The sequence below is a fragment of the Chiloscyllium punctatum genome, chromosome 32, assembly GCF_047496795.1.
Source record: "Chiloscyllium punctatum isolate Juve2018m chromosome 32, sChiPun1.3, whole genome shotgun sequence".
NCBI classification, from domain to species: domain Eukaryota; kingdom Metazoa; phylum Chordata; class Chondrichthyes; order Orectolobiformes; family Hemiscylliidae; genus Chiloscyllium; species Chiloscyllium punctatum.
The window spans coordinates 12,866,218-12,878,495 of NC_092770.1; the positions used below are offsets into that span (position 1 = coordinate 12,866,218).

The 12,278-nt window shown below is 41.3% G+C and overlaps 1 protein-coding gene across 9 annotated transcripts in view; it reads left to right on the forward strand.

The window, feature by feature from the left end:
- The first annotated feature begins 4,387 nt into the window (after positions 1-4,387).
- LOC140457898 (voltage-gated potassium channel KCNC2-like) overlaps positions 4,388-12,278 on the forward strand; it is a 196,797-nt gene continuing 188,906 nt past the window's right edge. For 4 of the 9 annotated variants that reach the window (XR_011953412.1, XR_011953413.1, XM_072551655.1 and 1 more), the window contains exon 1: positions 4,391-6,004. Coding sequence is in view for 7 of the 9 variants with exons in the window: in XM_072551655.1 (XP_072407756.1) it covers positions 5,459-6,004 (546 nt within the window). In the remaining 2 variants the exon portion in view is untranslated. Of the gene's footprint in view, positions 6,005-12,278 lie in introns of all 9 variants that reach the window. The other 5 variants (XM_072551651.1, XM_072551653.1, XM_072551656.1 and 2 more) reach the window with 4 other exon arrangements.

Here is a 12,278-nt window from a genome sequence, read left to right on the forward strand (position 1 = left end):
ACTAGGATATCTAACTGTCCTCTCCCTTCAGAGTGCCCTGCAATCATTCAGTGATATCCTTCACCCTGGCCCCAGGGAGACATTACACAAACCTGGAATCACATCTGTTGCCACAGAAACACCAGACTGTACCCCTTGTTATTGAATCTCCTTACAAACTTGTTCTCCTTCTTATTCTGCTTCCCTTTTGTGCAGCTGGGGTCTGGCTCCCCAAAGGAACTGCCACTCTCAGTGTTTTCCAATACAGAGAATCTGTTCTTGAGTGAGATGTGCTTTGGGGATTTCCTGATTACTTGCCTGCCACGTTTCTTCTGATGGCTGGTTACCCATTCCCTCTCTGATTACACATCCTTAAGCTGCAGGATGACCCCACCAAAAACCATACAATCCACAGAACTCCCAGCCTCACAAATACACTGCTATGCTTCCAGCTGACACTCTAACTCCAAAGCCCTGTGCTCAAGATAATCAAACTGATGGCACTTCCTTCAGGTGTGGTCATCCAGGAGCATCCACAAACTCCCACAAACTGCAGGCCATGTAAAACGTGGGACTGAGCTCACCTGACATTCCTAATCTTAATCTTAAACTTATTTCCATTACATTAACATTATGTTCCTTCACTTACCTTACTTTGTCTTACTTATATACTTTATTGTCTTGCTTGTGACTTACACTTATTTCTGCTACTTAATAATATACTTTTCTAAATTACCACAATTTACTTTTAGACTTTAATTACAGTTCTTGAGCTAATTCATTTGTAGGTTTTGTGATACCACTCCAGTTTGATTCAACAAGAACTGATTATGGGATGCTTTGTACCATTGGTAGCAGTTTTGAAAATGAAGTGGAGCAGTGCTTGACAAAGAGCAGCTATTTACAATATCAAAGCAGCTAAAGGGGATGCTGAGTGATCATTATTCTGGTGGACATGGAGTTCTAGAAGTAGAAAGTACATGAGATGAGGTCATATAGGGAGTGGAAGAATGATGACAGGAATTGTGAAGATAGATGAGAGTTCAGGGTTAGAATGAAGGCCCACTGGGGGCAATTTGTTTTAGTTAACAAGGGAGAGTCAATTGAATAAATGTATTGAGATACAAAGAAATCAATGAGCTTCTCACTCATAATATTAGATATGAGAGTTCTGGAGACAGCTGATTGGATGAAAAATCAACTGGATGTTATCTTTGTCTTCCGTATGTTTCCAACATAGTATCTGGTTTTGCAAATACTAAGACCTGGTAAAACTTAATATCAGCCAGCCTCAGCTGGTGATCAATAGCTAAGCCAACTGATTGTCAGGCACGCTGAAGTTTGTTTTCCTAAGCTTGAAAGAGCAAGGATGGATTTGCACCGGGGTAATAATTGTGAATGGAGAGAATAAGATTTTACTGAAGGGAAAGATAGTCTTTGCAAAATGAAGGTAGTCACTGAGTGATTCAATTATTTCATTGTCATGAATAAATGGGCAAAGGCTGGGATTTCATTTCAAAATGTAGTTGTAAGTAATTCTGCAGAGCTTTAATTGTGATATTCAATGCTTCTTCGAAAGCAATCCAATCATAATGAGCCATATGTTTGATGGCGCTACATGTAAAAAGATATGTCATGGTTATCAGAACCAGACAGTTAATGAGCAAATGGATAATTCTCTTGTGCTGAAGATGCAGAAGAGTATTATTTGTAATTTAGGCCAAGGTGGTCCTGCAGCTCTAAACAAAGTGAATGCTGAACTGAAGGAACTTAAATAGACAGGTTTAAGAGAAGTGTGTATACTTCTGGTCTGCATTTAAAAGACCTTTGTAAGAAACAGAAGGTTACAGAATGGACAGTAAATGAGATTGGATGAGTCAAGGTTTTTTTAAAGAATAGAGCACCATAGAATCACACAGCACAGAAAAAAACCGATTGGTCCAACCAGCCCATGCCGAGCATAATCCCAGACTAAACTAGTCCAACTTTCCTGCGCTTGGCCCATATCTGTCTTAGTTAAAAACAAGGACTGCAGACGCTGGAAACCACAGTCTAGATGAGAGTGGTGCTGGAAAAGCACAGCAGTTCAGGCAGCATCCGAGGAGGAGGAAAATCGACATTTTGGGCAAAAACCCTTCATCAGGAAGCCCTGATGAAAGGCTTTTGCCCGAAACATCGATTTTCCTGCTCCTAGGATGCTGCCTCAACTGTTGTGCTTTTCCAGCACCACTCTGATCTAGACCCATATATCTGTCTAATGTATGTACTTATCTATATGTCTTTTAAATGTTGTAACTGTTCCCACATCCACCACTTCCTCTGGAAGTTCATTCCACACACGAATAACTCTGTTTAAAAAATATGTCCTTCATGTCTTTTTTAAATCTTTCTCCACTCATCTTAAAAATATGCCCCCTAATCTTGAAAGCCCCACCCTAGGGAAAGGACAACTGCCATTCACCTTATCGATATCCCTCCTGATTTTATAAACCTCTACAAGGAGTAGAAGTTTTGAAAAGGACAGGACAGAATTTGATCAATAGGAATTTACTAACAAGCAAGCAAAGGAACCAGGTGAATTCCATCCCAGAAAATTAAAATGCCACATTGAACATTGCTGAAGAAAAAGACACATTTCTGAAGATTTTTTTCTTGCTGCCATCAAGACGAATGCAAGCGTGCCAAATTTCAAATGGTCTTAATTTATACTACTGGAGAAAATGGTCCTGATGAATTTGCAGTCAACTCTGATTGGAAGAAGCATTGCCATGGAAAAAGTGACAGGGGACTATTGATTTCCCATGCTTAAACCCAAAAAGGTGCAAGACTTTGACGAATTCCTTTTGTTTGCAGAGGGTAGGTTTCTATGACTGTTTGGTGCCTCGAGCAAGCATAAATGAGCCACATTACAAGATTGACTGATTATCTTAAATTAGTTGTTCACATCACTATTAGTACACTCAGAATGTTTAACAAGTTTACCAATTGCAGTCATATCTAACAGCAAAGGGTTCATTTTGCAAGTGCCTGGACTCTGCCTATTGTGAAGTATCTGAAGCTGTCAAGTCCTGGTTCTAATTCATTAGCTGGCTTTTCGTGAAGTTAATGTGCAACTCTCCCCTTTAGAGGCTCTGTTCTGGTTCCTACCTCTAGGTTAGAAAGCTTGTTTTCAAATCCCACCTACTCACGGAAAATCGATGCAGGAGTAGGCCATTCGGCCTTTTGAGCCTGCACCACCATTCAGAAGATCATGGCTAATCATTGCAATCTCAGTATCTCGCTCCGCTTTCTCTATTACTCCAGGGTGTATCATTAACATTGCTGAGCAGCTTGATTAAAAGTACCTATAACTCTCACCTGAGGCACCTCTCAGTAATATTTTGAGTTTGACACTGTCAGATTTATGTGTCATATTTTTTAAAAAAATCAAGAATATAGGCCTGACACTGAAGCAAACTTATCAACTAAACTTCAAATAGAAACAAATACAATCCAGGTTATTCTATGCTTTCACTCAGTGTTTTCTTAAAGGCAAATAGACCTTGTGACTTAAAAGGAGGCAGCTAAACCTCAGCACCAGAATAATAAATTGTGTTTCACACTTCATAACGGTGTACACATAGAGTCTATTTCTAGGGGAGCAGTGCTGGCTGGGGTTTTGCACTTTTTAAAAAATCTGTGAGGGGTAAGTAATAACCCTGCTGTAGTACAGAAAATAACAAGGCGTACCCTTATTACCGAGAGAGAAACACCACTGAAATTAAAAACTAAAAAAAGTACAAAATGATCGACCTAGATCCAAGTCCTCCAATACTTTGTTTTGTGAACAACGAAGCTAAGAGTGGAAGCTGTCTTGCTGCCTTAATTTCACACTTCCCACTTGTTTGCACATTCTGTTTACATTTTTAGAAACAATTTATGAGGTTTCCTATCACTGTTCCCTACGTGCTGACAAAACCGATCTTAAACTGTATTTCGGTTCTCCAGCAAAGCAGGGGAACGTGTTGCGGGAAGTTATTAATATACAGTATTCTGATGTGGATTAGAGAATTTCAACACAATGTAATTAATCGATACTTATATTGACTGAATGGACCCCATTAAAATTTATCTACTGGTAAAATGATTCCACGAGGAAGAAATATAGAGTGGTTAAAATTACAGTTACAGCTCCTCTGTTATGAGATTGGTGTCGGCTGCTGCTGCTGACAGTTGGCAAGAGGTTCACCAGAAGCTAGAGGCCGCTTTTTCTCCATCTGTTGAACCAGGCACCCTCAACCTTGACAACTATGAATGCTTGAGGAAACAAAAGTTTAACACTATTTGTGATTGATGGTACTTGAGAATGTTACAAGGTTAGCTGCCGACATTTTTCCTAAATGTTGAGCTGCTAGTGTGTACTCACTCCAAAACCAAACCTGTACAGATTGACACTTCAACAGATGTCTTCAAAGGATCCTCAGTCTCATCGCTGTTGTGGTTTATTACATAAATACATGTATGAATTGGGAGCTTATTTTCCGCTTCACGTTGATCGACGTTGACAGATAGTGAACGCGTACACGAACTGATATCGTGAAAGTCATTCATTTATTTGCTGGGTTTGTATTTGAAGAAACCTTCAGAAAGCTCAGTCTCGATTAAAACAGGCACGGAGTGTTGCAAGGAAGCAAACATATCCATGTCTGAAACCTGAGGGTAATGCTTTGGTTTGTTGTAAATGCCGTTGTAAATGCGCCTTTCTCATCCAGCAGGTTGTCGGTGTGTGTGTGTGTGTGTTTGAGTTTTGCTTTTAGCATCAGCCCTGGAGACCACTAGGATTTAAACCGTCTTTCCGCAAGTCCACACTAAACGAATATCTAACAAACAACAACAGAGGGGGAAAAAATGTCTGGTTGTCTTATCTGCAAACGCGTTGTTCTCCCCAGTGACTTTCAAAAGGCAGTTTGATAAATAACAAGAGGGGAGAGATGTTAAAAAACACACAATCTGCACAGAAGCTGCATCGTGGTTGTCGGGAGTAGGGTGTTGTCTGGTGTGTGTGTTTTTTTTTGATGGAGGGAAAATATGGTCACGTACTTTCTGGAAATAAGACCATCACTTCTCTCTCTCCCTCCCTCCCTCTCTCTCGCACATAGAGGTCGACTGCATCTCCGAGGAGGGAAAAGAGGTGACTGATCAATATTAAGCAGAACTGTCATTCCGTTTGACTTCACCTGCCCGCCTCACTGTCTGGCAAGATGCGAATGGGGAAGGCGCTGAGGGGATAGCAGCTAACCTTACCATCGACTTGGTGGTTTCACAGGAGGGGGGGTAAAAGAAAACACAGCCAGAGAGAGAGAGAGAGAAAATAACACACACACAGCACACGCCAACCTCCCCCCACCCCCCTCCCCAACCCCCACCTCAAAACAAACAACAAAAAAAAACAATTCACAGCTTCGGGTCTTCGTTTCCGAGTCATGTCTGAGCCGGAGAGATGGGCAAGATTGACGACAACGAGCGGATAGTTCTCAATGTTGGGGGAACTCGGCACGAAACTTACAGGACCACGTTGAAGACGCTGCCCGGGACCCGGCTAGCCCTGCTCGCCGACTCGGATGGGCAGAGCCTCCCTGACTGCGACCCCCGAGTTAACCAGTACTTCTTCGACCGCCACCCGGGAGTGTTCGCCTATGTGCTCAACTACTACCGGACGGGCAAGCTGCACTGCCCGGCTGATGTGTGCGGGCCCCTCTTCGAGGAGGAGCTCGCCTTCTGGGGCATCGATGAGACCGACGTGGAGCCTTGCTGCTGGATGACCTACAGGCAGCACCGGGACGCCGAGGAAGCGCTGGACATCTTCGAAGCGCCCGACCTGCTGAACGGCGAGCCCCCGGAGCCGGACGAGGAGGATGAGCTCAACAGGAGGCTGGGCATCGAGGAGTGCAGCCCGGGCGCTCCGGGCAAGGCCGGCCGATGGAAGAGGTGGCAACCCCGGATCTGGGCACTCTTCGAAGATCCCTACTCATCCAGAGCAGCCAGGGTAAGAACCTGAAGGCGAGGGTTTCGCTGAAACTTTGCGAGGGGAACCCACGCTTTACCTCCCCTTTTATTAGCCGCAATTCATTTAATTATCGTTTCTCCTTTTTTTTTTGCTTCCCCCGCGCCTTTAAGAGAGAGAGAAGCAAACAACTGAGAGGAAATCTCTTGTAACAAGGGCCGTGATTTAGCGCCGATTGCGGTTTTTGTTTTATTTCCCGCGAATGCAAAGTGTTACAGGTTGTCCGGCTGTTCAGTGTTTTCGCCAAACATGCACAGCTTCCAGAGTTTGCCATCACTCGTTTTATCCACCTCCCCCAATCTCACCAATGGTGCAATTTTTAGCTTCAGTTTTGAAGACATTCTGCAGTTAGTTTCTTAGTGTAGATAGTCTGTAGCAGCTATATTTGGAGCACTTTTCCCATCTGCAATTGTTAGAACCAGTCCCACCATTTAATGGCTATCATACGCATGCTCATCTTATTTCATAACTACTTCAGAAGCGTTCTGCAAATTGCTTTTAAGGTTGACGATGGTTAACAAATGTTTTAATTGGAATCATTTCCTCAAATCGTGTTGCCAGTTATAATCTTAAGGAAAAGCAGAAGCGAGAATCGTACCACTTGACTAACCGGCAACCATGCACATTCTGAGGAAATTTCGAGAATTTCTATAGCGATGGTTACAATATCGACAGGAGATTTCACAGTCAGGTGACAAGTACAGATGAATCCGCACCTGCTATGTTCATAAACCTGGTTAACTACCCCGCCAACAACAACAAAAAACTGTTAATATAGTACAAGTAGAGTAGTAGTGACAACCTGTTGCAAAACGTGCAAAGTTTTATTAATCAAATCACACCATGGTCACGTCGGCTGTGATTATTAGAAAGGAGAGAATTTCAGCTCCCCGAAGAAAAAAGCCTATTGTTTCATGAACAATCAACCATGAATAACGAACCCAACATCTCAAACTTTAAACTGACTAACTTTATTCCCCCCTCCTGATGGAACTCTAAGCCTCTGAAGTGACATTGGCATAGTGACAAAAAATGAAATGTACATAATGTCAGTGACTGTAGGTGATTACAAAGTAACACTGTCGTCTCCAGTTGTTATTAGAACTTTGCTTTCAATCACTTCCCTTTAGTTTCACGTTCACTGACAATCACAGCTTCTGGGTTAGTCTTTTTCAGTTGGCATGAGCCGAATTCCACGATTGGTTTGGGGAGATGTTGGAAAAACAATTTTTTCGTTTAGAAAGATAATCACCGAATAGCCATTCAAATCCTAATAATTATTTCTTCTGAGACAGAGGGGGTGGGGGAAAGACCCCGCAATCGTGTTTTATTTTGGTATGGAGAATTACAAGTCGCCCCCTGAGATATGATTGGACTGTTCCTGTTCAGGGAATATGAACAATCCTATTACCATGCACAACGTTAACCAGCCTGATAGAAGGGTGAATGAGAACAGTGTTAATGGTTGTATATTTGAAAAATTGAAGTAATTTCGACGTGAAAAAAATCTGATTGAAATCTGATGATAGTGAAAAGCGATACATTTGCCATCGCTTCCTGTTCATGCAATTCTCTTCAATTTTTGCAGTAAATGAATTACTGGCAGTTATATAATTGATGCAAAATTAGCAATGATTGGCTGAATAGTCAGTCTTCAGTCAATTATTGTCATGGAAAACCATGCTTCCATTCACCGTTTGCATAGCTTCCATGCGTTATATATGAAGCAGCGTGCTGTATTAAAATGATTTGAAAAGGAGGAGGTTATTGTGATTGACTGGGAGCCTGTGGACCAGCAATCAGCTGCTGCCTCTCTCTCTCTCTCTCTGCTCTTCCCTCTTGCACTCATTCTGCTTGGCTGCACAGCTGCTGTTCTGGTTGCCATAGAGACCAGTATCTTCTTTGCACTGAAATCTGGTCTCTTGCCTTGCTTGTGCATCCCGGTGAGTCAAATGCCACTGAGCGATAAAGAAAAATAAACCTTTCAGAATTATACACAACACATTTCAGTACTATTTTAGGATCCGTTCTTAATCTGTTTGTTCCATCAAATGACTGCTTTGCTGCCTCAGATGTTATCTGATGTTCACCATATCTGATTATATGCTCCTTGAAGCAACTCACCAATTAGCTTCAAAATGTAAATTCCAATGTCATATTCTCATGCCTTCTGACTTGGCGAATGCTCCCAGCTGCTTGGTGCGACCCCACGTGGCTGGCACATTCTACAGCCATTCGCCACCCCCCCACCCCCACAATACTGCCGAGGGGTCCCTCCACTGCGAGTGGTGGGCAACTGGAACTGCATTCAGTCTCTGAAACTAATCATCAGGCCAGGCGGGTTATGGGCAGGGAATTGGGGTAATAAAAGCAAAACCATGTAGCTGTGGCAACTTGAAATTTTTAAAAAGCCAAAAGTGCTGAAGAAGCTCAACAGGTCTGGCAGAATCTGTGGAGGGAGATCCAGGTTGGGCTGGACTGTTCATGAAGGAGGGGAAATATGGGGTGAGGAGGCGTGATAAGGCCTCCAATGTGTGCAGTGGGCCTATAAAATGAGTATTCCCCCCCCCCCCCACTCATTGCCCAGGTACCAACCTGAGTATTGACAGCTGTTGAGCTCTTATTTTGAGTGCCCACTTCTACCATGGATTAAATCCCAGTCGCAGTATTTAGAGGTCCTTTAGTCACCATGAATTGACCCATTAAGCATCGCAGTTAACCCAAGGGTGGGAGGCCTCCCACTGCCTCTCCCAGCATTGGTACAGTCGTGGCAGGAGCAGATATTGGCACCATAGAGTCATAGAGATATACAACACGAAAACAGACTCTTCAGTTTAACTTGTCCATGCTGACCAGATATCCCACCCAATCTAGTCCCATCTGCCAGCACCCGCCCCATATCCCTCCAAACCCTTCCTATCCAGATCCCCATCCAGATGCCTCTTAAATGTTGCAATTGTACCAGCCTCCACCACTTCCTCTGGCAGCTCATTCCATACTTGTACCACCCTCTGCATGAAAAAGTTACCCCTTAGGTCTCTTTTATATCTTTCCCCTCTCACCCTAAACCTATGCCCTCTAGTTCTGGACTCCCCCCACCCCAGGGAAGAGACTTTGTCTATTTATTCTATCCATACCCCTCATGATTTTATAAACCTCTATAAGGTTACCCCTCAGCCACCGACACTCCAGGGAAAACAGTCCCAACCTAGTGAAACTCTCCCTACAGCTCAAATCCTCCAACCCTGGCAACATCCTTGTAAATCTTTTCTGAATGCTTTCAAGTTTCACAACATCTTTCAGATAGGAAGAATACCAGAATTGTACGCAACATTCCAACAGTGGCCTAACCAATGTCCTGTACAGCTGCAACATGACGTCCCAACTCCTGTACTCAATACTCTGACCAATGAAGCAAAGCATACCAAACACCTTCTTCACTATTCTACCTACCTGCAACTCTACTTTCAAGGAGCTATGAACCTGCAATCTATGGTCTCTTTGTTCATCAACACTCCCTTACCATTAAGTGTATAAGTCCTGCTAAGATTTGACATCATATATTGCAGCCTCCTTGACATATTAATCCCTCCCCAGGGGTGTTATGCAGGCATTGGTATAAACTTCAGCTCCATCATACTCTTTCACTATCTTAAAGACATAATTTTTAAGTCAGACCTCAATCTTTTTTAACAGTAAAGAGCTTCAGCCTGTACAGCTTTTCTGGATAGCATTTTCCTCATGTTTCTGGTATTTTCTTTGTGATTTCTTTTGCAGCATCTCTTTTTTATAATATGAAAAAGAGAACTATGCACAGCTCTCCATCTAAGCTTGCAATTTTATAGCCATTTTAACCTATTTGCTACATTTGTGGATCTTGTACTGCTTGGCTTGCCTAACCATTCAGACTCCTGTTTAACAATCGCAATATGACCTCCTTATACCTGACAACAAATGTGTTGCCTCACACTTGCCTTACTGAAATTAATTTGTGCTTATTTATATTTACCTATATATTTAGTTTTTTTGTAGTAACTATGCCTTCTAATTTGGTGTCATTTGAACATTGTGAAATTGTACTTCCATCTCCACAGGTCAAATAGTTCATGTAAGTTGTGGACAGTTGTGGATCCAGCACTAATTCACGAGGATTGCAAATCCCACCTTTTGCCTGACACTTTCTTTACTGGGAAGTGTACATCACTGGCATGACCCAGAATTTGTTGCGTATTCCCAAATGCTGTTGAACTGTGTGGATTGCGAGGCCATTTCAGAAAGCAGTTAAGAGCCAATCATCGTTTTGTGGGTGTAGTGTCATATATAAACTAGGACAGATAAGGATGACAGATTTCCATCCCCAAAGGCCATTAGTGAACCAGATTGGTTCCAATCAGATATTTTCTTCACTAAGATTACCATCACACCATTATCTTGCAATAGTCTGAGCAACAATAAGCTATTTCAAGTAGATCTGTTGCAAGCAGGGTAGATAGAGTAAAAGGGACTTGGCCTAGCTATTTGTCTGGACTGCTGCCAACATGCATTTTCTCCATTTAAGTAAATGAAACCTGAAGACAAAGTTCATGCGGAATTGATGTAACAGAAGCAAAAATGGGGAAAAAAATAGAATAATATTCAGTAAATTATCCATTGTATAATTATATGTATTTCTATATTCCATTTTGTGACTTTTTTATTATATTTGCAAACACAAGTTTGCAATCTGTCTCCAATTTGGTTCTCATTAATTTATTTCATTATTTAACTCAGAACTCTTTTAAATTCTTGTGGGATTTGCTATGCAAGAAAATAGCTTTTGATGTAAACGTGCAATTGTTCCAAAAAGATGTCAACACTCTCATGGGAATCGTGTATGAGTTTAAAAACTGCAATTTTATTTCATTTAAATGTAAATAAGTAAAAAGGAAAATAAATAATAGGATTTTTTTGTGAATATCTATTTATTAAAATCGTTTGAGTTGTTGCAACTGGACAGTTGACCAACCAAACCATTGTCGGTGCAGAGGTCAATGACCAAATTTTAAGCAAACGCTAATAATCATACGTTATAAAAAAATAAAATTTCATAATATGAACTAAATTTGAAAGGGAAATAAAATGAGGACTGAATGAGTTTAATTTGGTATTGATGAGCATGATAGTATTCTTAAACTATTGCTGCTGTATCCCAAAACTCAGCAGTCCAAGAACCATCTGTGTAAAAGCAAAACACTAATTACATTTTCACATCTATTCAACAGCATGGAAAGCTAGGTCAGTTAAAGGCCACTTAAACAACTTGCAGCCTAACTGCTTCAAATTACTGCTTGGTAATCTTTTCATATTCTAATGGTATTGTTTTTTAAATGACAATATATATTACACAGAGCTATCAACTCCGTGAGAACAGATGGTGCTGTGAATAAAAACTGTCACAGTAATGCCATTAAAATCACTATAATCCATATAGTTTCCAGTTAAAATTAAAATAGCATCTAGTTTTTGACAACTTAGTTATTTGTTTAACATGCATACAGGATGAGATGCCAGAAAAATATGATCTGTATCACAGTTGAGCCTCTGACAATGACTCACTTACTGCTTTCGTGCTTGTGAATGAACAAGTAAGGAAATTTATGATGTAAATAAGAGTATCCTGTAGCTCGTCATGAAATAGTCTATGTAAACACATGAACATAGTATTGATTGCAGTGGTGGCAAGAGAGGGGTGTGCAGTTAGATGAGATAGGAGGCTAGAGTACGGGTCATTTACAACTGGGATTGAGGTTTGAATCCAGCAATTGATAGAATTGAAGTCTTCCTGATCTTCTGGATGCAAGAATCCTATATGAATTTGATTTGGGCAGCTTGATCTTTCTTGGTACTGTGGACCCACAGTGCAAAATTGTCCAAGCACTGCGCCAATTAGAAATTACAAAGTGGGTAGATGGCTGCCATGGAGAAAACAGGGTGACCTATTGGTCAACCAGGTGTATCTTTTCTGTACAGTTTAAGATGCAGAGCAAGAAAGATTTTATTTGTATTGAACTTCTGCAATTACTGAGTAATGAATGTTTGATGCTGGTATTGAGCAAGTAAAAAGAAAGAAAATAGTCCATTTTTCACCACCATCGTAAGGAGAGCTAAAATGAAAAAAGAAGTGAACATAGCATCAGCCTTTATAGTGTGAGGTTTTGTTATGTTATCTCAGTGCTTAATAATAACTTGGTGTGAAGATTTTAGAATTGAATTTGTT